The sequence below is a fragment of the Cydia pomonella genome, chromosome 28, assembly GCF_033807575.1.
Source record: "Cydia pomonella isolate Wapato2018A chromosome 28, ilCydPomo1, whole genome shotgun sequence".
NCBI lineage: Eukaryota > Metazoa > Arthropoda > Insecta > Lepidoptera > Tortricidae > Cydia > Cydia pomonella.
In genome coordinates this window covers 7,480,485-7,507,391 of record NC_084730.1, presented here as the reverse complement: position 1 = coordinate 7,507,391, position 26,907 = coordinate 7,480,485, and the positions used below count along the sequence as shown (strand labels likewise).

General features: G+C 35.4%; 1 protein-coding gene across 1 annotated transcript in view; it reads right to left on the bottom strand.

Moving 5' to 3' along the window:
* The window catches only part of LOC133533136 (transcription factor SUM-1), a 30,804-nt gene extending 7,703 nt beyond the window's left edge, over positions 1-23,101 (bottom strand). The window contains exons 1-2 of the mRNA XM_061872099.1: positions 22,572-23,101; positions 2,427-2,558 (exon numbers count right to left, since the gene is read on the bottom strand). Coding sequence (XP_061728083.1) covers positions 2,427-2,558; positions 22,572-22,811 — 372 coding nt within the window. The 5' untranslated portion in view covers positions 22,812-23,101. The remainder of the gene's footprint in view (positions 1-2,426; positions 2,559-22,571) is intronic.
* Between the last annotated feature and the right edge of the window lie 3,806 nt (positions 23,102-26,907).

Here is a 26,907-nt window from a genome sequence, read left to right as displayed (position 1 = left end):
CCGGCCAAGTGCGAGTCGGACTCGCACAGGAAGGGTTCCGCACCATTATCTATAAAAACGGTCACCCATCCAACTACTGACCCCGCCCGACGTTGCTGCGTGATTGGAGAAGAACCACGAGATTGGAAAGAAATATTTTTTATTTTCTTCTGTTTTTAGTATTTGTTGTTATAGCGGCAACAGAAATACATAATCTGTAGAAATTTAAACTGGCTAACTATCACGGTTCATGAGATACAGCCTGGTGACAGACGGACGCTCGGACGGACGGACGGACAGCGAAGTCTCAGTAATAGGGTCCCGTTTGACCCTTTGGGTACGGAATCCTAAATAACAATTAATCAAGCGTTACTTCGCGTAAAACCATATTAGTTGTAACAAAAATATTGCTTTACTAATCCGCCAAATAATAATAATATTTCGTGGAGGTCATAGTCATAGTACATAATATTTTTTTTCTTTTTATTTAAATAACTATGTCTCAAAATTATCAACATAAAAGCCTACCTACTGGGCACCATCACTAACGAAGAAGACCTAGGCTGGAGAGCATGTTTTATTTGTTTCTTTAATAGTTTTAAATTTTATTTTATTACTATTGGTTCTTGTTTTTTCTTTTTTGTACCTAATATACAATTAAGCACCAATATAATAGCAACAACACCTTTACATGGGTCTCTATCGTTTCCCATAATGTTTGAAGTTATAATGTATCGTTTGTCCGCATTTTCGTTAATCATAATTTGTCTTTTCTCAGAAACGCGTAACTCTTGGCATGAAACAAACCTAACCTATCTATAGGATAACCTTACGACAATTTAAAAATTAATGGTTTCAGAATTATGACTAATGATAATCTGTCAAGCATTACATTATGACTACATTATGACATCAATGATTATGTCAAATAAAGGGATCCGTGTTTACATACCTAGTTTAAAGTACACAAACGGAACCCTTGCCAATTTCACCAATAAGTATCGAACCGTTTTGACAAGCTAGACGGCGCGAGTCCGCCGCGCGCCATCTTGGTATAATACAACTTATATCGGGACTAATTAATTGTACATGTTATTCCTGGCGTCAGAGATTATTATTACAGAATGCTCTTTATTCTTGGCGACATAGATTATTACAGGGAATGTACGCGTCAACTTAGGTTAGTACGATATGGGAGACACATTGTCAATATAATTTAGTGCCAACGATACCAATGAATATGAACACAAGTTATGTCGCTGTGCTTCTAGTGCGCAATAATTTTTATTAGACACTTTTATTTATTTATTTATTTACACACTTTTATTTAGCTTCACCGCATATCTTCTTAGTATAAATCTACAATCTATATATGTATATATATAAATGTGCTACAAATCTTGTAACTTAAATTTGAACCACTTCCTGGTGTCTGTTAAAGCTGAAATTTGGTATACTTCCGTATTTCCGATGACAATGCAATAGTATACTAACATGGAGCTGATCTGATAATGCAGTCGGAAGGTAGCCAAAGGAACTCTTCGATAGGAAAACGTAAACACAATGAATTTACGCTCATTTGAAAGGTCTCTAGAAGTACTTGATATACATACAAAAAAGAGAAAGTGCAGTCGGCAATAAAAGTGTTGTTGAAAAATATTTTTGACGGTTACTTGTTATTGTTACTAACTTTTATTTAACTTGCAATGTACCTATGTATGTTTGTAAGGGTCAAATCTTGCAAGTTAAATTTGACCCACTTCCCGGTTTTCGATGAAGCTGATGCAATATTATGGTTTATGGTTTATGGTACCATCGAGCTGATCTGATGTTGGAGACAGGAGGTGGCCACAGGAACTCTGTGATAAAACAACGCAACCTATTTGTGTTTGGAGTTTTTAGAATTGTCTCTATGAGTACTGTGGAAAGAAAAGTCCAGTGAAATTTTTGCCAAAAACTTGGACTCGGGTATGAACTTAAAGTACGTCCAAAAGAGGGAGAGGTATAGGCACTGTGAATGACATTTCGCTTTATGTGGTAGGGCACAGCACAGCGGATGTCATTAAAGATCTAGAACAGAGCCCAACTGGGGAAGTACCTTACAGAAAACCGCAGATAAAAAACACTAGACCTTACCCATAGTGTTGTTTTTGCCAGTGAGTAGGTTTGCCAGAGCTCAACAAGGGAGAGGGTGTTAGGTTGGGTTAGGTAGATAGGTAGGTAGGTAGCTTAGCTTAGCTTGCCTAGTGTTTGCCACCGACGTAGTATAAAAAAGGTATGTATAAGGATCTCCCTACGTATATCGACGCGGAATCGGTAAAATCCGATAGATATTTCTTATGTCTGCGCAATAAAAGCGAAAAAGACGTCAATCGGCTCGGCTTTTGCCGATTGCGTATCGATATATGTAGGGACATAGTAGGGAGACCCTATCTAAATGGACATACCGCGGCGGCAGCTCTCAGGGCAGCCTGCAACCTCTCTATGTGTTGTATGGCGGCCCTCAGTATTTCTAGCTTCGGTAATCTCCCACTGCCGGCCCTTGCGCGGATTCGGAGCTCTTCAAAGGCAGCGTTTACCTACGACAAAAGTATAAAACTTAAAAAAAAACCGCATTTTATCGATAATCAAGACCGAAGTGATCCCATATGAGCTCCGTCAACAAAGTTTTGTACGGAACTCTAAAAATTTATATTAGGTATTTTTATAATTAATTTTTTTTTAAATAATTTATCAAGCACGTGTAAACTTTAAAAAAAAATACAAACTTAAAATATACTTCTAAAAATAAATTGAACTAATCTTAAGTGGTTTTTGCTAAAATAAAAATGTATAAAACTAAATTCATTACGATTGAATACTAGGGCCAGTAGGTACCCGGCATAAATGTGCCCAGCACGCTGCTGCTATTTCAATTACTTTTCAAGTGCAACAAAGATATACAAATGATTATGGAGATAGGATTCCAAACCAACATGTACGGACGAGTAAGAGAGAAACGCACGCGCGAATGTTAACTATATCGTTTAGATATCAGAATGTGCGTTAGAATTGGCTAGAACGTACGTTAGAATTGGCTAGAACGTACGTTAGAATTGCTTAGAACGTACGTTAGAATTGGCTAGAACGTACGTTAGAACTCCGTGTGACTCTGATATATGTATTAATACGCCAAACGGGTAATTCACGCGTTTTATTCCCCGAGTCATTTTCTACAAAAAACGTGAGTTACCATTTTTACATTTAATACCCACAATCCTCACACATCCACAATCCGGATTTAAGTGCCAAGCATGAACCTAACTATAGTCTGTTTTTTTTAGATTAGAAATGTTATAAATAAAAGTAAGTATTTGACGACCGGTTTGGCCTAGTGGGTAGTGACCCTGCCTACGAAGCTGATGGTCCCGGGTTCAAATCCTGGTAAGGGCATTTGTTCGTGTGATGAGCATGGATATTTGTTCCTGAGTCATGGGTGTTTTCTATGTATTTAAGTATTTATAAATATTTATATATTATATATATCGTTGTCTAAGTACCCTCAACACAAGCCTTATTGAGCTTACTGTGGGAATTAGTCAATTTGTGTAATAATGTCCTATAAATATTTATTTATTTATTTATTTATTTATTTATTTATTTAAGTATAGTGGTAATTTTTTTTTTGCTCCAAAATTAAATCTAAGTGCACAGAATTACAGTGTCGTTTACATATTATTGTACCGCAATTTTAGGTATCATAGGTATAGATATCAGGTAAAATTCTTATCTTAAAAAAACGGGCTATAGATTCCGTCCAGGCCGCGTAGCCAACGTAACAATCGTTAACGCTCCGTAGCGTAGCGTAGTCATCTCTCTCTATCACTCTTCCATATTAGTGCGACTGTGACAGTTGCGTTTTGTTCGCCATGGAGCGTGAACGATATGCACGTTGGCTTACCTACAATTAAGGCTCGTTATCATGTACTTGGCGCAAAACCTTTTAATTTCGGTTTCGCTCGAAAAACCGTTATTTTGAAACCGGTTATTATGAGAACAGTTCTTGTCAAATCAATCGGTTTAGAGCAATAAAAACCGGTTTATGTCGGTGTTTATATTTACGCGGCCCACCACCAAGCCGGTCGGCCATTTCGTCACTCGTCGAATAAACCAGGGCGGCTACCGGGAAAATCGAAATTCGTCAATTGCGGGCATTTTTCTCTGTCACTCTAATTACGTCTTAGTGAAAGTAAAAGAGAAAGATCCCCGCAATTTGCGAATTTCGGTTTTCTACTAGTAAATTCTTACGTAAGTGTGACAGGGAGGCAACACGTCGAACGTGGTTCGCGGTAAGCCCTCAGTTTTTTAGGTTACAATAAGGTTTTTTTAAAACGTTCGCGTTCTTATAAAAGGTCAGAGGAAAATTTTAATTGTTTAATATAATATATGTAATTGTTTTTTGTTTTATAATATGGATATATTGTCCAAAATAAAAAGTTTTTTTTTTATAAATTTTATGTCATTGTTTTTGTGTTCTTAATATAAACGATATGCATATAATAGGCGGCAGTCAAAATGCTTTTTTTCAGTAAATAAGAGCGAGATGTAAGATGTCATATCAACCGTAAATTTACTAGTCGTAAAAACGCGACTTCAGTTAAGGCTGAAACTGAAAACATAAATAATTCGTCCAATTAATCATGTTCCTTTGTATTTTAATGACTGTGTGCATGGCAGTTATGCCAGCCTGGCGGCCGCTGGGTATATTTGTAATTTGATAGATATCAAATAATATTTTTTCACTTTATCAGTGCGAGCGAGATACGAGAACGAGAGAGAGATAGAGCAAGTAACGCGTGGTAACGCAATTAGTGAATATGTCAGCGTCAAGGGGCCTACCGGAAAACACGAAGTTCGTCAATTGCGGGCATTTTTCTCTGTTACTTTAATTACGTCTTAGTGAGAGTAAAAGAGAAAGATCCCCGCAATTTGCGAATTTCGATTTTCCCGGTAGGCCCCCAGGTCAGTGACAAGCTCGTGATAGCCGAAAGGGTAACTGGGCCCCTACCGGGAAGAAGTTCGTCAATTGCGGGCATTTTTCTCTCTCACTCTGATTACGTCTTAATAAGAGTAAAAGAGAAAGATCCCCGCAATTTGCGAATTTCGGTTTTTGCGGTAGGCCCCCTGATTAGGTATTTTACAAGGTGGCTCAAAAAGACGTTGACATGGGAAGGTGCGGAGTGTTAGGGTCGGCAATGCGCATGTAACTCCTCTGCAGTTGCAGGCGTACATAGGCTATGGAGACTGCTTACCATCAGGCGGGTCGTATGCTTTTTTACCACCGACGTTGTATAAAAATTTTTACTACCGCGGCATATTGTTAATAATTTTAACAAACGCTTGTAGTTCTGTATCAAAATCAAAACATTCAAAATTAAATTATTTGAAGATAATAATATGTACTATAGGTAAAAAACTTAAGTAAGTCACCTGTTGTATGTAGTTGTGACGTGTTCGAATAGACATTTGTTTTGTTTGTGTGTGTCTTTTAAACATTTATTGTCTATTCGAACACGTCACAACTACATACAGCAGGTGACTTACTTAAGTTTTTTACACGCATTTTAGTTTTTCATACGCAGTTTTAATTTCTAGTTGTAAACGATGTGTGAGTGAAAAACATAGTCCTAAAAATTATTTGACAACGTATCTTTGTGCCACCTGTATAAGCCGAATTAGTGCACACCCTCTTTAATTCATGATTCCTAATTACGTCAAAACTAAAGTCAGACCAATACAAGTCTGCAATGATTTTGATAGCACACGCAGTGCAAGTATTATTTATCTTCTATGACGTATAAATAATACTTACTTACTACGCAGTGCTATCAAAATCGATGCAGACTTATCTTGGTCTAACTCTATCTGTATCTAAATACTGTACTGACTCATAAACCATTAAAAAAAGATGTTTCTCAGCTCCGCCAGCCAGCCATATTTATAGAAACACCGATAAACTCACAAATATATGGGACACATCTTAATTCTACATAAAAACTAATTTATGACTGCACTCAAAGGGCGACAATTTATTTTTATTTAACGCTTGTACCGTTTTGTAACCGTTAAATGTTATGGAGAATAAATCCGTCGCGGTTTATGCAGTTTATTGGGAGAAAATAAATTAATACTTGTACAAGACATTGTACATTGATACAGTAGGTATGTTTACATCAAACATCAAAATCAAACATTTATTCAGCAAATAGGCCACAGGGGCACTTTTACATGTCCATTTTTACAAACAATAAAATTACAAAAAACAATTACAAATATGGAATCGATGAAATAATAAATACTTTATTAGAGATGTATACTGTCTCTAAATGTCAAATTACACAAAAAAACTATGATAAGAAAATAAAACCAACAAATACTAAAATTCTTTAGAGATGTATAGTATAAGTCTCTAAGTGTCAGAGATAAAATATAAAAAAAGATATTAAATTATCCTTAGAGATGTATAGGGTCTCCAAGGCTTGAATTCTTATATAAATAATTAAGAGACAAAAAATTAAATCAGACAAGAACCGAACGAAGTGTCTCACGTTAATGCCACTCAAAAGTAAAGTTACATACTTATAACATATTTTATTAACTAAAACCATTTACTCAAACCCGTAAATGTTTAGGTCATATTGAATAACCTTTTACTATGGGACCAACTCAGAAATAAATAAAAAAATTGGCTATTTCGTACATTTTGGCTGGTCTGACGTTATTGACATTCAATGTTCACTACGGGAACAACACGGAAATGAGGAAAAAAATGGAACCATGCGGCCATTGCCGGGCTAGCACGGTCGGATTTTTATCACCTATCACTATGCCCGTCACTTTCGCACTTACATATTTGTTAGAACGTGACAGGCATGGTGACAAATGATAAACAGAAGACCTTCTTAGCCCCAATGGTCTATAGAGAAAATTTCACAATTCTAGTCTCGTATTAGGTACTATCAAAAACTAGTCCTTTAGGGTTATAATCGCTCAAAGCTAAAACAATCCGAAATTTTCGCTGTTTTTTTTAATTTTTGTCAAAGTTGCGTAGTTCGAGGTCACAAACTTGGATACATTTGTTGGGCAAACATCATAAACAAGTGCAAAGAATCAGTACTACCGGGTCTGACGCAAAAGATCCCCGTACTTTCAGGCGACAAAGTTACTGGACTAAGAGTTATTTTTTAAGAAAAGTAGAGAAGTAGTTGGCAGTGTTGGCCGAACGTTAATTGCAATTGACCAATAACCATTACAAATTGAACCGTAAACCGTATAATGTAAGCACCCGTTACGTTACGTTACATTCAATTTGTAATGGTTATTGGTCAATTGCATAATGTTTCGGCCAACACTTTTAGCTGCCGTGCGTGATTCGAATAGGCCACTCGAAGGTACTGCTTGGAAAATTTGTATCATACTATTTTTTGTTTGGCTACGTAAAAAAAAATATCTTTAAATTCACTGTATTTTTAAACTAGTTTGATAGTCCAGTAGTTATTTTAATTCTTCATTCTTTTGTTTTTTTTTTATACTCTTTATTCATTTTCCGGAACCAATATTTCACTAACATCAAACAGTATCAAATAGCGCCCGTTATATTTTGAGAAAACACAAATTAGTCATTTTTAATAGACATCAAAAGTAAAACATTGTCTACGGAGACAATTTATGCACCATTTCCTTAGGAGTCAGCACGAAAGAGCGACAGCCAAGTTGTAAAAATATAATCTGTAAATTGGTGTTGTTTACGAGTGTTATAATAGTGAAACTTGATACACGTAAATACTTGTATTGATGTCTCGTATTTAAAACGTCAAAATATGAAATTATGTAAAAATAACATATTATGTATAAATAATTCATTGTGAATATGAAATTATGTAAAAAAATCTTATGCTGACTTGTAATGCTATCTGGAACGATGAAGCATGCTAAAATTTCTGAAACGACTATATTTTCAAAGCCATAAAAGAGTGTTAATATATTTTTTGAATATTGATGATTTACGTATGAATGATCCACAAAGCCACAAGCCTTCTTGAGCTTACTGTGGGACTTAGTCAATTTGTGTAAGAATATCCCTAATGATTTGTATTATGTTCAATAAGTCAAAAACGGTAAGTTCTACCTACCTACACTACCTACATTTTTAATGATAAATAAATATTATACGATAATCAGCCCAATCTCACAGTAAGCTCAATAAGACGTGACTAGACAACGTTATAAATATTATATAAATATTAGGTATGTATGTATATATTGTACATAGAAATAAAAACACAGTTACAGAGTAAATTAAATACAACAAAGGCGAACTTATCCCTGTATGGGATCTCTTCCAGTTAACCTTTGAGGAAATGAGTAAAACAGATGTAACGGTGAATGAATGACAAACACAAACAAAAGTGTACAATCACTGAAATTAATAAAAAATGCACGTTTTGAATACACATTGATACAAATATACATAAATAGAAAAATAACCATAAAATAATGCATATAGATATATATATAAATAAATAAATAAATATTCAATATATAATATAAATAAATATGAATTCGAACCACAAAAGTAAAGGAAATTTAAAAAGTAGATATTGATAGGTTACACACCGTGTTTTGTTGATTTCCGTTAATTTCAATGGTGCATTCTTGAAAATGCACCATGGTGCTAAATTAAGTAACTTTCTCAAAGACACCAGTATTCCAATTATCTCCATTTCGGAGAAAATCAATAATTTATTTTTATATAATAAGGCCCTCCCGAGCGTATACACTTGCCTGAGGGTATGTTTACATGTTTGATGTCCATTCAAATTGATATGTCATAGTTTTCCTTTGTTTGGTTGAATTAAATGTAATGCCCTTGTAACAGCGCTATATGCAACATTAAATTACTTGTTAAAAAAAAATATTTTCAAAATGAACTATGCTATTTAGGCTCCTCCTTCCTTAAACGTACTTATCCATACCTCGGAGTTAACGGAATTCAATAAAAACACGGTGTATAAATACCTTTTTGAGCTGTAGTTATTATCTCCCTAGTCGAAGATACTTGGCTGCTTTTTTACACTTGCACACTTTTTTCTTTCGCCTCAAATCGGGTCGCTGGGAACAAATGAGTCGGCGCTAATAAGCTCGTCTAATTTTGTAGGGGACATAAAACTCATAAGCGTATCGCGTCGTCATAAACGCACAATTTATTAGATTTTTGCTTGTTTGAACGTACGCTATAACGTATATATTAAAAATATGTCAATAAGCTTGAAATAGGTAATATTAATATAAATATCAGTTGAAACATACAAAGGTATTTTTTTGTCACATATGTTATTTAGTGACCTTAAGTTAGTGAGTTAAACTTAAACAACCTTGGGGTCCCAGCGCGCATAAGTTCTTTTCGGAAATAGTAAAGCGTCTGGTTGACGTAACTGCTTGCGTAGCCAACATGCCAATCGTTAACGCTCCGTAGCGTAGCGCAGTCATCTCTCTCTATCACTCTTCCAAATCAGTGAAACAGTGATAGTTGCGTTTCATTCGCTACAGAGCGTTGACCGAGGCGCTGGTGGCTTCCTCGCACAAAGTATCAGCATTGCAATACAACGAGGAAATGCCTCAGGGGTAGGCCTTTTAGATATAAGCTAGTTATTAATAGTAATACCTCAGTATATATCTATTATATAAATAAAGAATTAAGTAGCAATAAACAACCTTCTATTAGAAACCCAGCGTAATATCTACCTCGTCTAAAGTTACAGTTCAGTGGTAGGGTTGTAGAAATCCTACTGTTGTGGCCAAATCATTAATTGATTCAGAGCCCACTGTGTCCCACTGCTGGGCACAAACCTCCCCGTTCTTTTTCCATTCGTCTTTGTTTTGTGCTATATCTCCCTGCCAGCCTCTCAAAAAGGAGTCCAAGTTATCCCGCCACGCCGACGGGGTCTACCGGCTCCTCGGTTAGACTCGTGAGGCTCCCACTCAGTGGTTATCTTTGCCCACAAGTCATCCGGCATTCGGCAGGCATGACGACCAGCCCAGTCCCATTTCAACTTAGCCGCTTTCCGAGCTACGTCTACTATTTGAGTCTTGGAGCGCAGCGTGGTGTTGTGGGCAAATCAGCATTTGATAATTTCATGAAATGCAATTTTAGAATTGATCACTTTATGATATGGTTAGAGTAGGTTTGATTTAATCATGATGTGGCTAACCAATCATTTCATGATATGATTACCACATCATGAAATTATCAATTCTAAGATCTGGATTCGACACTATTTCTTATGATGGAACTTGGCTGTTGTTTTCACACTTTTTTCTTCCGCCACAAATCGGGTCGCCGAGAACAAATGAGTCGGCGCTAATAAGCTCGTCTAATTTTGTTGATATAAGGCTCATAACGGTAACGCATCGTACTAAAATAAAAGCAGACTATTTTTTAGGGTTTCTTAGTCAATCAAGGTTTCTAGACCTTACAGTTTCGACATTTCCGTTTGTCCGTCCGTCCGCGCCTTTGCTCCGTGATCGTTAGTGCTAGAAAGATGCAATTTACCATGAATACATTAATCATGCATGGCGACAGAATGGTAAAATAAAATGTACAAAAATTTTTTTTTATAGTACCTCCCATACAAAATGGTTTTTATTTTATTTTTTGCTTTGACCCAATAGTGTGGGTTATTGTTGGATGGGTCTTTCAAATAACACGAGTCTCCAAAAACCAGGTTTTGATTATTTTCGGCAATAATCTCTCCGGAAAGAAATAAAAATACATTTAAACCCCCCTCCCCCCTCTCACTTTTGAACCATGGGTCCAAAAATATAAAAAAAAGTGAAACAAAAGCTTAACAAATACTTTCAATGAAAAATATGGCGAACATGATCGGTCCAGCCGTTTCTGAGTTGTTGCAAAAAATGGCCCGACATGGTTGTGGCCGGTTTTTGCTAGTTTGAATTTACGCTAAGTAACATTAAAAAAAATATATGAATGACACAAATAAACATATTAATACATATAAATATCTGTCTAAACATGTAAGGGTAGTTTTTTAACTTAGTGCTCAGGCGCATATGTAAGCACTATGCAATAAGTAAAAAAAAGTTAATCTAGATCTAATAACAAACTGAGCTACCAGTGGCGGCGCGTCATTAATATTCATATCATATCATATATTTATTGCGATCACATTGGTACAAACAAATAAAGGTGAAACTAACAAAATTAAGGCATAATAAAGGCCCTTTCAGGGTATTGCAAAACTATAACTAAATTCACACACAAAAAATAAATAAAAATACATAATCGAACTATTTTTTAATTTTTTTTTTTCTAGAGCTAATTTTGCTTTCCTTTTCTCTATGAACCGATCGTGAAAGTACCTACTCAACGGGCTGAAATTAGACAAGCCGGTGGGAATCGAGTTCTTTGAACGATCCGTCACTGATACCTACTTCTAATATAAAACCTGAGGGCCTACCGCAAACCACGTTCGACGTGTTGCCTCCCTATCACACTTATGCACGAATTTACAAGTGCGTCAGAGAGGCAACACGTTGAACGTGGTTCGCGGTAGGCCCTCAATGTCCTACTTTAGTCCCTTTTTTTCAGATTAGAAATTTTATAACCCCAAAAGTAGTAAATTTTTTTCCTCCAATATTACATCTGCGTAACTATTATGCACTGAATTATAGTGTCGTTTACATATTATAGTGCATTTCATTTGTACCGCAATATTAGATATCATAGGTACTCTAGGGTGAATATCCCAAGCAATACAATTTGATGGCAAGACTGAAAACGCTGGTGCAGAAAGTCAAAATAGTCATATACTATTTTTTTTTGGAAACATCTCTTAGCTATCGACCTCGGGCAATAACTAATATTAAAATATTAAATAATTTAATCATTGAAAAAAAAATAAAGGCCCAATTTTTCATTCAGGTGGGTTGTCCGGAACCCAGTTATTCTTGTTTAATGCCGCATAACTCTAAAATTATACAAGATATCAAATTAGTTTTTAGTTCACTATAATACCATATCAATAAAGAACCCTTTAAAATATTACTTGCTTACTAACTCTTTAATAAACCCCCTTATTATGCGTAAAGAAATTTGTCCGGCAAAATAATCCTTATTACCGCGGACAAATTTCATCGACGTTTATTGGCTAAGTTTGACTTCGTACGCCCCCTCGCCTCCTGCGCACTTTGAGAGTCAGTTGTGCCGCGGCTCTCAACCCCAAGAAGATGTCGATGTGATGCCGAATAGATCCGCTACACACGTGAGTAATGTCATTTCGATGTACGGGGACAAAAAAAATATCATTCCGGAGTTTGCTATATCTTTTTTGTTTCATATTTGTTATTTTTCAAATATTTACATATCGTGTATTTTGTACTTGTGAGTTTAAATGTCGCGATAGTTAATGAATGTGGGATTTAGTTATTTTTTTATAATTTTATTTCACCTCAGTTTATCATTCCACCAATTTCATTCCGGTGATTTCGGTGTAGTAAAATGGCTTTAATAACCACCAGAATGAAAATAACACTGGAATGATATCAAAAGTAGGTGGAGGTTTATATCATTCCCGTGCATACTTATCATTCACGTGCGAGTCATTTTTTTCATTCCGGTGGAAAAATGTCATTCAGGTGGAGTTTATCATTCACGTGCGAGTCAATTTTTTTAATCTCCGATAATTCTCAAAAGGCTTAAGATATCAAGTGCTCTGTAAGAGGCTTATCAAAGAACAGTCTGAGGTGTCGATTGACATTAAAAGAAACATCGAAGAAACGTAAATAAAGAATTACACTGGAATGACACAAAAAACTAGTACTGTTGAAATTGACTCTCTAGCATTTTGGAAGACCACTAATTTTGAGGTTAGAAAAGTTCTAATTAAAAAAAAACGGAGTATGGAGCTCAGATTTTCAATTGGATTTACACTACTGGTACCGAAGTGTAATTAGAAGTAACCGCAAATATATTTTCTTAAAATGGCCGTTTTTTTTTGTTTTTTTTTTATTTTTATATACTGTAACTTACACTAATAATTGTACAATTAAAACTTGATAAAATTTAACGTTTGATGGCAAGATGCACCCATTTAAACAAGAAAAAAAAAAAACATAGTGTTAGGTCATTTATGGTAAATGCTGTTTAAATGCCGTGCCGTAAAAATCGAAACTCTCTTAATATATCTCATAACTTCAACCCTTCAAGAAAAGAGCGTACTCCCATCTTAAAGACCGGCAACGCACTTACAACCCCTCTGGTGTTGCAGGTGTCTAGGGGCGGCGGTAATCGCTTACCATCAGGTGACCCGTCTGCTCGTTTGCCTCCACCATAAAATATATATATATAAGACGGCCGTTAACCATACAAACGTAGTTCCCATTTTCCTCTCTGGTTATTAACATTATAGACAGTATATTTACATATTTTGATGTATATTATATAGGTCCATACCTTTGCGACATTTTCGAATTGTGTCAAAATATTTTTAATAATGTTCCAGAGAGGAAAATGGGGACTACGTTTGTATGGAACGGCGGTTCAGGGCTGTTGTTCTTTTGTCTTAAGTATGTGAGATTGAAAGGTAGGGTGTTGCACATTAGTCCCTTAATTTATCTGACGTCTATTCCTTCGGGATGCACTTTGAAAGTAATAAATGCACCCTCTTAATGAAACCGCACTTAACGATAATTTTAGATTTCTAATGTGTTTGGGATTTTTACTGTTATTTAAATAGTTTTTTTGCAGTGTTTTTCATTAAGAAGCTGTGGCATCTGATCTGATTAAGGTGTATGGCATAATTGTGTTAGTTCGGCGCAGTGTTGGAAAAACCCGGAAAAATACGGGAAATTTCCAAACTCGTTTTTATTCGAAAAACAAAAACAATGCAAAATTTCAATTACAATACTTCCGATAAACGTATAAAGCCGAAAAAAAAGTTTTTGTAACTTCTGTATTTTTCAATATAGTTAATCAGGAACTTAAACAGGTAGGCTAAAGTTGCACGTCTAATGTGTTATTTTCTGTCATTTTATGGACTTTGACACTGTCATCACTCATCAGTCGAAGCTGATGGTTCCGGGTTCAAATCCTGGTAAGGGCATTTATTCGTGTGATGAGCATGGATGTTTGTTCCTGAGTCATGGGTGTTTTCTATGTATTTAAAAAAAAAATAAAAAAAAAAAAAAAATATCAGGAATTTTACATAATTTCGGTTTTTTTTTTTCAATTCTATTCAGAAAAATTAAATACTTTCGTCATACACAATGCCACTGATAAAAATAAAATACTTAAATAAATAAATATTATAGGACATTATTACCCAAATTGACTATAAGTCCCACAGTAAGCTCAATAAGGCTTGTGTTGAGGGTACTTAGACAACGATATATATAATATATAAATATTTATAAATACTTAAATACATAGAAAACACCCATGACTCAGGAACAAATATCCATGCTCATCACACAAATAAATACCCTTATCAGGATTTGAACCCGGGACCATCGGCTTCATAGGCAGGGTCACTACCCACTAGGCCAGACCGGTCGTCAATATAAACAAGATAAACAATTACCTAAATAAGTTTTCTAATATCATATCACGGTTGCTATACATCGCGCAGTGTTTGTGTATCAAGTCTGTAAACACATTTAGCTTAGAAATCCACTCCCGCGCATTTAATTTGTTGTGACAGCCCCTGGGGCGAGTCCGCTTACTCAGACGGCATTATCTATTTTAAAGTAAATTCCTTTAAAATATATTGATGTGACTATTTTGTTTGCTTTTATATTACTGTACTTGGCATATAGGTAAGCAAATTTCTGCCATTCGTATAGTAATTCTAGTATGTATGTAAACCCTTTATTGTCAACGCTCGGAACCGGTTTATTCTTCATACAAAAAATACCGGTATAATTACGTTCTTTTTCGTTCTTTGGTTTATTATTTCATTTTTAATGGGCCTATCTAATAATACGAAGTTGTTACCTAAAAACATGATCCAGTCCTACGTAAAGAGTATAAAATTATTAAAAATATTGGGCTATTTTGGGATTTAAAAATAAACCGGTTCCGAGCCCTGTTTATTGTACATAAGGGAGAGGTGAAGATACAATATTAAAAAAATATGTCGCCAATGTACAAAGGTGAACTTATCCCTATAAGGGATCTCTTCCAGTCAACCTTTGAGCAATTGAGATTCAAAACGTAAAACATGAAAGACAAACGAACACTATGTACAAAAAAGTAAACTATGGTTCAATCATTAAACAATATAATAATATTACATATATATACATATAATAAATATCAATAGATATACATATGTAAATACGAGTATATACATTATCAAAATTAAATAAGAAATACTTAGTACTCAACCAGAACACAAGTCATTGGAGAGCCATAACTTATGCAAGTTATGTATGTATGTATGCCTTTTATTGAACCTAAATAGAAATTTGGTTCACCATTTATGGACACAGGTGATAAGTATGTAGCCATTTCCATAGGAAAAGCCACTGTTAACTCGCAAACTACATTATAAAGTTAAATTTCCAATTCGTTTTAATATCGACTCCTTATTCGTTAGTGAAACGGTTCAAAATTTCGACATTATTATTTATTTATTATCTGATTAAATTTTTTGTCTTTTAATTATTTATATAAGAATTCAAGCCTTGGAGACCCTCTACATCCCTAAGGATAATTTATTACCTTTTTTTATATTTTATCTCTGACACTTAGAGACTTATACATCTCTAAAGAATTTTAGTATTTTTTATCATAATTTTTTTTGTGCAATTTGACATTTAGAGACAGTATACATCTCTAATAAAGTATTTATTATTTCATCGATTCCATATTTGTAATTGTTTTTTGTAATTTTTATTGTTTGTAAAAATGGACATGTAAAAGTGCCCCTGTGGCCTATTTGCTGAATAAATGTTTGATATTTGATATTATTTCCGACATTTCGACGCAAGTGACACTGATGTCCCAGCAAAATGTCAAAATCTCAAAATATATCAGCATTGTTATGTTCAACGATTCAGGAAACGATTTACATTTCATTTCTATTTCAGCGTTAAACCCGTTGGAGCCGGTAATCCCGTAATCTGTCCTACGTGACGTCTATTTACGTTCAGAGTTCAGAGATTACGTCCTGGATTCTAATGAGGATAGGAGGTTGAGGATTACCTATCAGATATCTGAAGATATTTTTATTTGCTTTTAGTGTTCAGTAGGGCTAAGACGGTCGGCTCTTTATCATTTGTCACCATGCCTGTCACATTCTAACAAGTATGTAAGCGCGAAAGTGACGGGCATAGTGACAAGTGATAAAAATGGAACCATGCTGCCACTGCAGTACAAAACTGTGTCCACGGTGCACTTATGGGGTCATATCGGTCTTGGAAATTGATTAAAAAATGCGTTTTTTGTGTTGGAGCGGAAAATTTGTGACTGTTTGTCGATTTGCCTTAATGTGATGTGATAATGAGGTACTATTTATTAGGGTTCCGTATCCAAAGGGTAAAAACGGGACCCTAATACTAAAAAGCTAGTTCTCAAAAGCTGTATACTTATTGCTACTGTGCTGTAATGAATGCTTATAGGGTGGTTGACTGTTTGGTCGAATCAAGTTGCTCAGTCAAAACGATTAGTCAATCATGTTTGCTGCTGCTTGCTGTATGTACTATTTATTTATTTTTTGCGACAATAAATGACTTTTTATTTTATTTTTTAAAACTCCACTGTCCGTCTGTCTGTCTGTCACCAGGCTGTATCTCATGAACCGTGACAGACTGTTGAAATTTTCACGGGTGATGTATGTCTGTTGCCGCTATAACAGCAAATACTAAAAATCTAATAAAATAAAGTTGGAATACTAGTATGGTAAATATGATTACAGATAGAGTTAGACCAAGTTAAGTTGGCAGCGATTTTGATTGCCCAGACTGTGCAAGTGTTATTTAAACGTCAGAATTTAATAGAAGTTTGACGTTTACAATAACACTTGCAGAGTCTTGTCTATCAAAATTATGTTAACGGCACCAATCATGGGACATTTAAGAGACACTTTGGAGTATTTTTGATATTTCACCGACACCTATAAATTTCTACCTCTTTATGAGTTACAAGTTGAATGTCCTATTCGTCCTTTATTTTCTATGTACATATTTAATGAAAACTACTGTAATTGGTTTGAAAATTGTAAACAAAATTCAAAATTGTAAACAAAACAAACAGTTTTTTGCTCCAGTTATGGCACGTATGGTGCCATTTATAAACAAACTAACAAATATCAATGAAATATTAAACTTAAGCAGCTCTTTGGCTCTTGTTTATGGTAAAATGTTTCCAACGTTTAAAACAGATGGTAAATATTTGCTGTACAGGATTTGTCTATAACATCCCATTGCTGGTGCCAGTCCCATTATAGGGGCGTTTACCTGCTAAGCCCTGAAATCCCACGTAGGGTTACTTCTCAGGAATTTATATAGGACGTTAATATTTTTTTAATTAGAACAAATGATAAATAAATATTTTTTTCGTACAAAAGTTATTTGCAATAATCGACAACAAAAAGAAACACACTGTGTTAATCTTTGGCAGTATTTTTGACAATTTGTTCGAAATATTTGATAATGATGACATTTTTCAAAAGTCAGAAGCTTATTAGTGTCATGAATAAATAAAAAAAGATAATCAAAAAGGTCGAAGAAGGTTCCATACTATTCTTTGAAGATATTACCTTAGGAGCTACTAACACACAGGCTGCTCCAAAGTAAAAAATGGTAATTTGTTAATTTCTTCGAAACCGCTACACCGGCTGTTATGATACTTTGTACACTGGTTCTAAATACCCTAATGCATATATACATTTCAGCTTTGTCCAATGGCTAGGGACACACTGTATATCCGATAAATTTTATAAGTAATAGTAACCCGGTGACCGACTCCGGATTTCTGCCTTTTTCAACAACCGCCGAATTTTCCGCACGACACTTCTCCATTATGTCTCCATTATGTCTCCATTATGTCTCCATTATGTCTCCATTATGTCTCCATTATGTCTCCATTATGTCTCCATTATGTCTCCATTATGTCTCCATTATGTCTTGATTATAAAATAGTGTCATAGAGATAATTTTGACCAATTTCCAAAAATGAAGATTCTATAAGAATAAGCCAGTGTTTTTACACTTAGAATTAATTGTTCAATCCTTTTACGTGTCAAAAGAACAACTATTGGATTGATCTAAAAAACTGAAAAATTAATTAAATGGCTTTTGGGATACTATTTAAACAAAAAATAAGACAGCATGTTTTTCAATGTATTTGCTAAACATATATGCAGGTAAATACAGTTTTGAATTCTAAACAGTGCGATCCAAATTTAATACAACCAAGGGTACCTTAAATATTTAAACATGCGTGCGTACGACGGGCCCAACCATTTCTGTGGACATGCACAGTACAAATGTACGTACATAAATAAAATTGAAGTTCAATAGAAATGGCACAAATAGAAACAAATATAGCTAACTTGGCCTTAGCTGGCATGGCATCGAAATTTAGACACACGGCAGCGTGTCCAGCCAAGTTCAAAGGAAAAGGAACTGGTGACGCAACCGTGTGTAATATTACACGAACCGTTTCGAGCTACTTTTGACCTCTTCACAACTTGAAACCTATTTAACCTACACACATGAGATTTGGCACATTTATTCAAGTATAGCTTGTCTAAAATATAAAATTTCTTAAACGTAGCTCAAACAGTTATTTAGTTATATATTTTCAGAACATACCTACCAACTGTGAAATTGAGGTATTGTACAGAATAGGGAACTTTATTTATTCAGGAAATTTTATCCAATTAAAACGACAACAAAACAAAAATCGGTCCTGGACCTCGCAAGGCCCAATGTGTATTAAAATGTACACTCCGTTTCAATCCAATTAGAACCTTAAAAACCGAATAAAGTAACATTTCTTTTGTCTCATTGCTTTCTCAGACAAACGAAATTAGTATTTTTTTTTGTATTGCGGCGTTTATGAGGATAAAATATTACTTATAGGTAAGTAAATAACATAACTCTAAGCCATTTAGTTTCCGACTAACAGCGAGTAAGGGATAATATATCAAGGGTCTGCCTGAAAACCAGCGTTGTAGTAAATACACTGCAACACTATGCTGAGGCAAGCTCCTTTTTAACACTCATGAATATTTCTCCCTCATATATACAACTCAATTTCTTAGTTTTTAAGTCTGAATTTAAGGCTTATTTGTATTAAATGTCACTGTCTGTTAACTCTGCCATTTCATGTGATGTTGAATAAAAATTTTCTATGTCTATGTCTATGTCTATGTCTATGTAAATGTAAATACCTAACAATGAATGACCAATGTTAGACAATCTCCCAAACTTTGGTCCGTAGTAACAAACAATTGAATGGGCAGGGCGTCACAAGGGATCGTACGCAACTGTTTCCTAAGATATCTACGAGGAACACTATTTATTTGAAAATATACAGTACCTGTCTGATTTGTCACATGACTACCATGAAACTGAAAACTTACTTCTAAAGGGTAGTTAACCAAAGTCATTAGTAGGTCATATTTCGTTCTCTATATTCTAACTGTCACTCATGACATACAAATGCACACTTGGTCTCCCGCGGTACTGGCCTAGCCTAGTGCGGGGTCCCTGGAAACTGTTATACGTAACCGTGCTATGCACCCACCCGATGTCACATCAATTTTCTACCAATTCATATCCCGTCCTGTTTTGTGTGTAGTGAAAGTGAATTTAAATATTTTTGTCTTTATGACTATTATTTAAGTATATCTGTGGAAATACTTTACTGTGGCTGTAGCCCGGATATTAGGCTGCTCGGTGAAAAATAGCGGCCTTCTACCCCGGTCGGTAGAAACTACATACGAAGCCGGAGTTTTGTTGATGTTCTCGATTTATAAAAGTATGTATTTATCATTATAAGTATGTATGCATCAGAGATAACTAACCCCCTGCATATAAACTTGTTTGCATGGAGGTCAGTCATCTATGCAGCTTACTGTACATCTAGTCATTGTACAAACTTTGCGTAGTTTGAGGCTAAGATTGTTTCCAAATATGTATTTATTGGTATCTGATATCTAAGGACCTGTTTCACAATGTCCAAGTAAAGTTCCGAATAAGCTACTTGCCACTTATCTGACGAATAAAGTCTTCGTTAGCGTTTCACAATCTTCAAATAAGCTTAGCTGGTAAATAAAGTGCTAAGTTTTTCAGGAAGTTCTATCTGGCAGTTAATTTATTTGTTAATTAGCTATCCAATACTTTACTTGGGCATTGTGAAACAAGTATACCTACCTACTCACAGCCTGGAAATATGGCTGTTCGGTGAAAAATACTTACATGAACTCGTTTGTAAACCGTGCGGAGTGTTGCTTTATACATTTTATCGATATTTAATGGACATTTCACCCTAAACATAACCGAGAACATTTAGGCCCATATCGGCCTATCAGTACCCCTAGTGTAAATAAATTCGATTTCCAAACGTGACGTACGCGTTTGCGTTTAGTCTCATTTTGTATTGGATTTCGAAAGAGCGCGCCAAGCGGGACGTTTTGGAAACTCAAAATCCTATACAAAATGAGACTTAACGCAAACGCGTTCGTCACGTTATGATATAATGTCGATCAAAGTTACACTAGGGGTACTGTTATATTCGCAAAAGACAGGCCTATATCGTCAGGTCAAAATTCAAAATTAAAAAAATTATTCTGCAAGTAGGCTTCAAGGGCTTTTTTACTGGTGAACTGGTGAACTGGTGAACTGATAATCAGTGGGCTCCTTTAGGAGGAGCAGTTTTTAACGGGTAGGTATTTTTTTTTAATACTACGTCGGTGGCAAACAAGCATACGGCCCGCCTGATGGTAAGCAGTCTCCGTAGCCTATGTACGCCTGCAACTCCAGAGGAGTTACATGCGCGTTGCCGACCCTAAGCCCGCCCCCCCTCGATGAGCTCTGGCAACCTTACTCACCGGCAGGAACACAACACTCTGAGTAGGGTCTAGTGTTATTTGGCTGCTGTTTTCTGTAAGGTGGAGGTACTTCCCCAGTTGGGCTCTGCTCTAGATCTGGAATGACATCCACTGGCTGTGCCCTATCACACAAAGCCAGATGACATTCACAATGCCCATACCTGTCTTTTGGACGTAGTTTAAGGACGTACCCGGGTCCAAAAGGTAAATGTATTTGTATTGTAAAATTGTTTAAGTATTATTAATGTTTAGTCGCCTCAACGCCTTATACACGGTTTTGCAATACGTTGTTTTAGAGTTACGTAGGCAACTAGGAACCCTTATAGTTTCGCCATGTCCGTCGGTCTGTGTCCGCAGCTTTGATCCGTGATCGTTAGGGCTGAATTTGGATAGGTGTTTTAAAACGAATAAGGGTCTCCAACAAACATTTTTTGATAAAGTAAATATTTCCGGAAATAATAGCTCCGAAAGATAAAAAAATAAGTGTCCCCCTCTTACTTTTGAACCATTAGCCCAAAAAATACGAAAAAAAAAACCTAAAACAAAAGCTTCATAAATTGATACTTTCAATGAAAAGTATAGTGAACATGATCGGCCCAGCAGGCCGACTTAATCATACGATGTATGGCTGATTAAATAAATAAGATTTAAAAAAAAGATCGGTCCAGCAGTTTGTGAGTTATTGCAAAAAGTAGTATCTTCTTTGTAAAAAGACGTACAAAGTGCTACCGCCTGTGAAGGTACTCCCTGCTTGTAATGTAACATGATACTTACTACCTAATAGCCCCCGTTTATCCTATTTTTACGGAATGATAACTAAGTACGGAACCCTACGCTGAGCATGGCCTGACATGCTCTTGGCCGTTTATTTTTTAATTTGTCGTCATTTTCTAGTATTTAGTTTCGTTAGCCAGAGTCTTAACCTCCTTATTCATTATTAATTAATCGGGTGTTAAGTTTTAAATTTACCTCCGACGTTTCGAGGAGGAATCGGGACGAGGGTTTTACGATCTCATCCATATGGAATCCAGTCATTAGAATATGTAAACAGTGGCAGTCGAAAACTCGAATATCGTTAGTGTTGTGTGTCGACAGAGTAACATCTCTAGTGCGCAATGCGTTAAAGTCAATTTAAGACCAAGTGCGGGTAGTTCGAAAAACTCGTGCGACTAGATGTTGATGTCAACTTTACCCAGTCTTCTTTGAGACCACTGGGGCAAGACCGTCCTCGAAAAGTCGGAGGTAAACTTAATACGCGATTAAGTTCCGTTTCTATAATTTAATTCTAACATTATCTAATGTTTAAAAATTGTGAAAATTTAAATCAGTGTTTTCCTTATTTACTATACCCACTTTGTTATACTTTTACTTAACAGTTAGTTGGCCAATGTATTATATTATAAGCATTCGATGTTTGTCTTAAGTGTATGTTTAAAATAGTAATATTGAAAAAGTTCACAACAGTTTAGCACTTACTTTCCTCAGCCTCCGCCTCTCTCTAAGCGTCGCCGCTTTCCGCCGGTCCACTGCCGCCGTTTTCCTTTTACACGCTTTACACGCCCACGCCAAACATCTCCGACTAGGACCCAACACATGCTGAATATGACCTTCCTCCTTACTCTCATCTTTCACACAACACTCTTTATCACTTTTACTGTCTTTATAATAACGAAAGTCCTGGAAATTATTGTTAAATTCATCATACAAATAACTCATGGCGTTTTAGGTTAGAATTTCGAAAGTTTGACAGTTGAAAGCGCGCGCTTTTTTTTTTCAAGCGGCGCGCGCCGCGGCTTAGACAACACTGTTCAGCCGAGGGTTGAATCGAGTTTTACAAAATATAACAGCTATTAATACACTAACGCCGTACTGCTCTAACGTTGAAAGATGCCAATTTATTAGTGTTTGGATTGAAATTGATGCCGCCCATAATTTTCTGGGAATTTGTGACGATGAAAGTGTCGGGACGGTTTTATCGTCTTTTGCTGGTGTTGAATCGATTTTTAATGTTTGAAATAGTTGCATTGGCTGTATCAAGGATGGTGGTTAATAGTTTTGAGTCGTTATTTTACTTATTTTATTGCAGATCATTCTTGAAATGTAATATAGACTGACAGACCTAAAAAGATAGATAATTATTCGTGGCGGCCTAGCCTCGACAATGAAACGTGAATAATTTATAGAAATGCCAGAAATGGTGAACATCAGTTATCATTTAAATATATTTTCACTTTTCGATAAATATTATCACTTGGCCCGGTTACTAGAAATCAACACCTTATTAGGGTTCCGTAGCCAAATGGCAAAAAAACGTAACCCTTATAGATTCGTCATGTCCGTCTGTCTGTCCGATTATGTCACAGCCACTTTTTTTTGACATCTAGGCCCCTGACTATCACGTCCCCTGACTTTCTTGAGACATGGATTGCACCTAACTCTACATGGGGGTAAAGTAGGTATGCGGGATCAAACCGCTTTCAAGTATGATTCTGTTCGCCATCTTTTTCTTGATACGCTAGTACAGTCAGCATCAAAAGTAGCGGATCAAACAAGGTTTCAAAAGTATCTACCATTCTGTAACAGCTCAACAAAATGTGGTGGTTCTCTATGTAGAACAATTAAGACGTTAAAAGATATACTTTTGATAGTAAATTTTAGAGATTTTTCAATATTTGGAAAAGTTATCCGGAATATCAGATACTTTTGGCGCGTTGTTTCATCCGCTACTATTGATGCTGACCCTACAAGTTATCGTATCTATATATGTATTTTATAGATCAATTTTGCACATTTTTCTTTGGTAAACCATCACTGTAACCAATTGAAAAAATCATCAGTCACTTAAGTTTGGCCCCGTGGAGTAAAATCCAACCTACAAAAGAGGAAAAAAAAAAACAAGGAATGTGAAAGATATACTTTCTCAAAAGTAGCTTCAAGGTACCTACAATTTTTATTCAAGCAAAATAAAGTTGTTTGTATACACCGTGTTTTTATTGAATTTCGTTAACTTCGGGGTATCGGTAAGTACGTTTAAAGAAACTAAATGGCATAGTTAATTTAAAAATAAAATATAAATTTGTTTTTTTTTTTTACTATTTTTATTTTTATAAAAAGTAACTAAATGTTGCATATAGCGTTGTTGTAACACGGGCATTACATTTAACTCAACCAAACAATTGAAAACTGTGACATACCAATGTCATTTCGAACGTCGATCGTCCGAGATAGTACTTACGTTTAGTAGCAAATGTATGAACTCGCACTAAACACTAATCAATAAGTAAACAGGCCCTAAGGCAAGTGTACACGCTCGTAAGGGCCTTATAAGATAAAAATTAATGATTGATTATCTCCGAAATGGAGTTAATTAGAATATCGGTGTCTTTGAGAAAGTTACTTAATTTAAGCTCAGGAATGCACCCTCGAAATTAACGCAAATAAAAAAAAACACGGTGTATATTTAAATAATGTGATCCGCGTGAAGAGCAAGAGAATAATGAAAACAAAAATCGGCGTCAAAAATGTAATAATATGTCTTAATAATATATGATGTCTGGAAAAAGAAATATTTTTGAATATAACCGGACTTAGAGTAACATAAATGTATAAATAAAAAGGAAATGTAGCGTTAACAACTTTGTATAGGTAACGTGAAGACCAATTGTCAAGAAAATTTTCTCAAAAGTCATTCTAACAAGGCCTGTTGTAATGTAAATTAGGCATTAATCGTCAATGTCTTCATATAATCCTCAAATAAACGGCGGGAACGCTAAAACTCCCGCCAAACATTTTTAATAAATGGTGGCGGTAAGCGCATGAAAATGTAAGTATTGTAAACGAACGATAATAATTTCTCAAAAGTACCCACAACAAGGATTGCTATCTTCGAGCAACACCGGGAAGGGAGTAAGCATTCGCACTATTTCCCCTCTGCCGAAGCATATGCCAAACTGGGCATAGCGCGGTGCGTGCTGACTCGTCCGTACACAAAAAGTGATCGAGGTGTACAAGATGTGTCTTTGACGTGTGTCATTTTCTATGTATTTGTGTCATCATTACAGATTGGATTTTGTATGTGAGTGAGAAGTGCGAGGGCTCCTTCCTTTGACGTGTCGGATACCGGTGTTGCTCATGGATTAATATTATGTAAATTAAAATAATAATCGTCAATGTGTATTAATGAGTTTATGTGTATAACCTTAACCAAAGATCATTGACCCAACACTGTGTGAAACGCAAAATATTATTGATTTGTTTTATTGAATCCATGATTATTATTTGTAAAATTGTATTTTGACTTGTAGAATGTACTTTATTTTACCAATAAAAATCTGTATTCTCCGTATTTTCATATACCTAATAGGGTTGTTTCCATCTACAAATCTTAGGGCAGAATTGTATCCCAATAAATTCTTTGGGATTATAAGAACATGTTAAACTACTTTTAGGGACCCTGTAATGACCATATTTTTGTAAATATTGAATTTAAAATATTTTTTGGCACACGTCACGTGACCAAACTCGAAACGTCATTGAAGATTCTGATGACGTCACAACTCTCGGATTGACAATGTTGACAGTAAGGCGATAAACAACAAATGACAAATGTCAGTTGTCAGTTCGTATCTTCTACGTGTGCATGTGTATGTACTTATGTGTCATACCGTAAACTGTGACGTCACACAATTTTCAAAGAGCGTTTTGGTCGCGAAAGCATCTGTCAAAATATATTTTGTTAATTTAACATATTTAAAGCCGTTTTTAGTATAAAAGTTGAATTTTAGGGCAACTTTTAGTTAATATAGAACGTAATACAAGCGTTTCAAATGATTGGAAACAAACAACCCTATTCCTCAGGTAAACGGGATCTTGGAGCGTCAAAAGTGAAAACTCCCGCCATACATTTCCAATAAGTGCAGACATATTTTCCCAAACTGAAACGGACAGCTTCGCTCGTGCTAGGTCAATTATTATAAAATTACTTCAAAAAGAGAGTTTATGCCTTGTCAACACCTAATAGAGCGATGGGATGAACATTGTAAGTAAGTATATTAAAAAAAAAGTCGATAAATGTATAGGCACAGTATGATGCATTTTCAAGATAGGGTCTCAGATAATACTTTCTCAAAAGTACATTTTCCTGGGACAGTAATAATGTAAATTGTATATCAACCAACAATTTTATTTACAATAACAATGTGCATAATTGATATATACAGCGGATAACTAGCTTAAATCTAAAATAGGCCCATGAGGCGTTGTACCAACAATGTCTTCATATCCTCATAATATAATCCTCAGATAAACGGGATCTTCGAACGTCAAAACTCCCGCCACACATTTCCAATAAGTGGCGGTGGAGGGCGCATGCGTCCCGCGCCGGTACTGAGATGGGAGGCTGCGGGAACAGAGGCGTGCGTGGAGACGGTAATGGTTATTGATTCATTTATTTTTCTAGTTCGCCTACGTGTAGTGTAAGTAAAAAAAAGTGTAAAAGAAGTATCAAAAGCTTAAACCCTTGAAGTTCACTTCCGTTGTGTTTCCATGTACATTTGTTCTCAGGTTGTGCAATAAAGAGGATTTCTATTTGTATTTGTTCACTGTTTGTGTTTGTTACTAGTACTAATTACCTACAAAGGAATTTTAATCATTATTAAATGGAACAGTTTATTTTGTGTTATTTTGTTCGATTTTAAACCCAAAACAATTTATATTCTTCTTTCTATTACAAATTTGAGTGCCAAGATTTTTTGCATAAATTAAAAATACATTGGATACTTCCTTTTGAAAACTGAATGTGTTTGTAGTATTT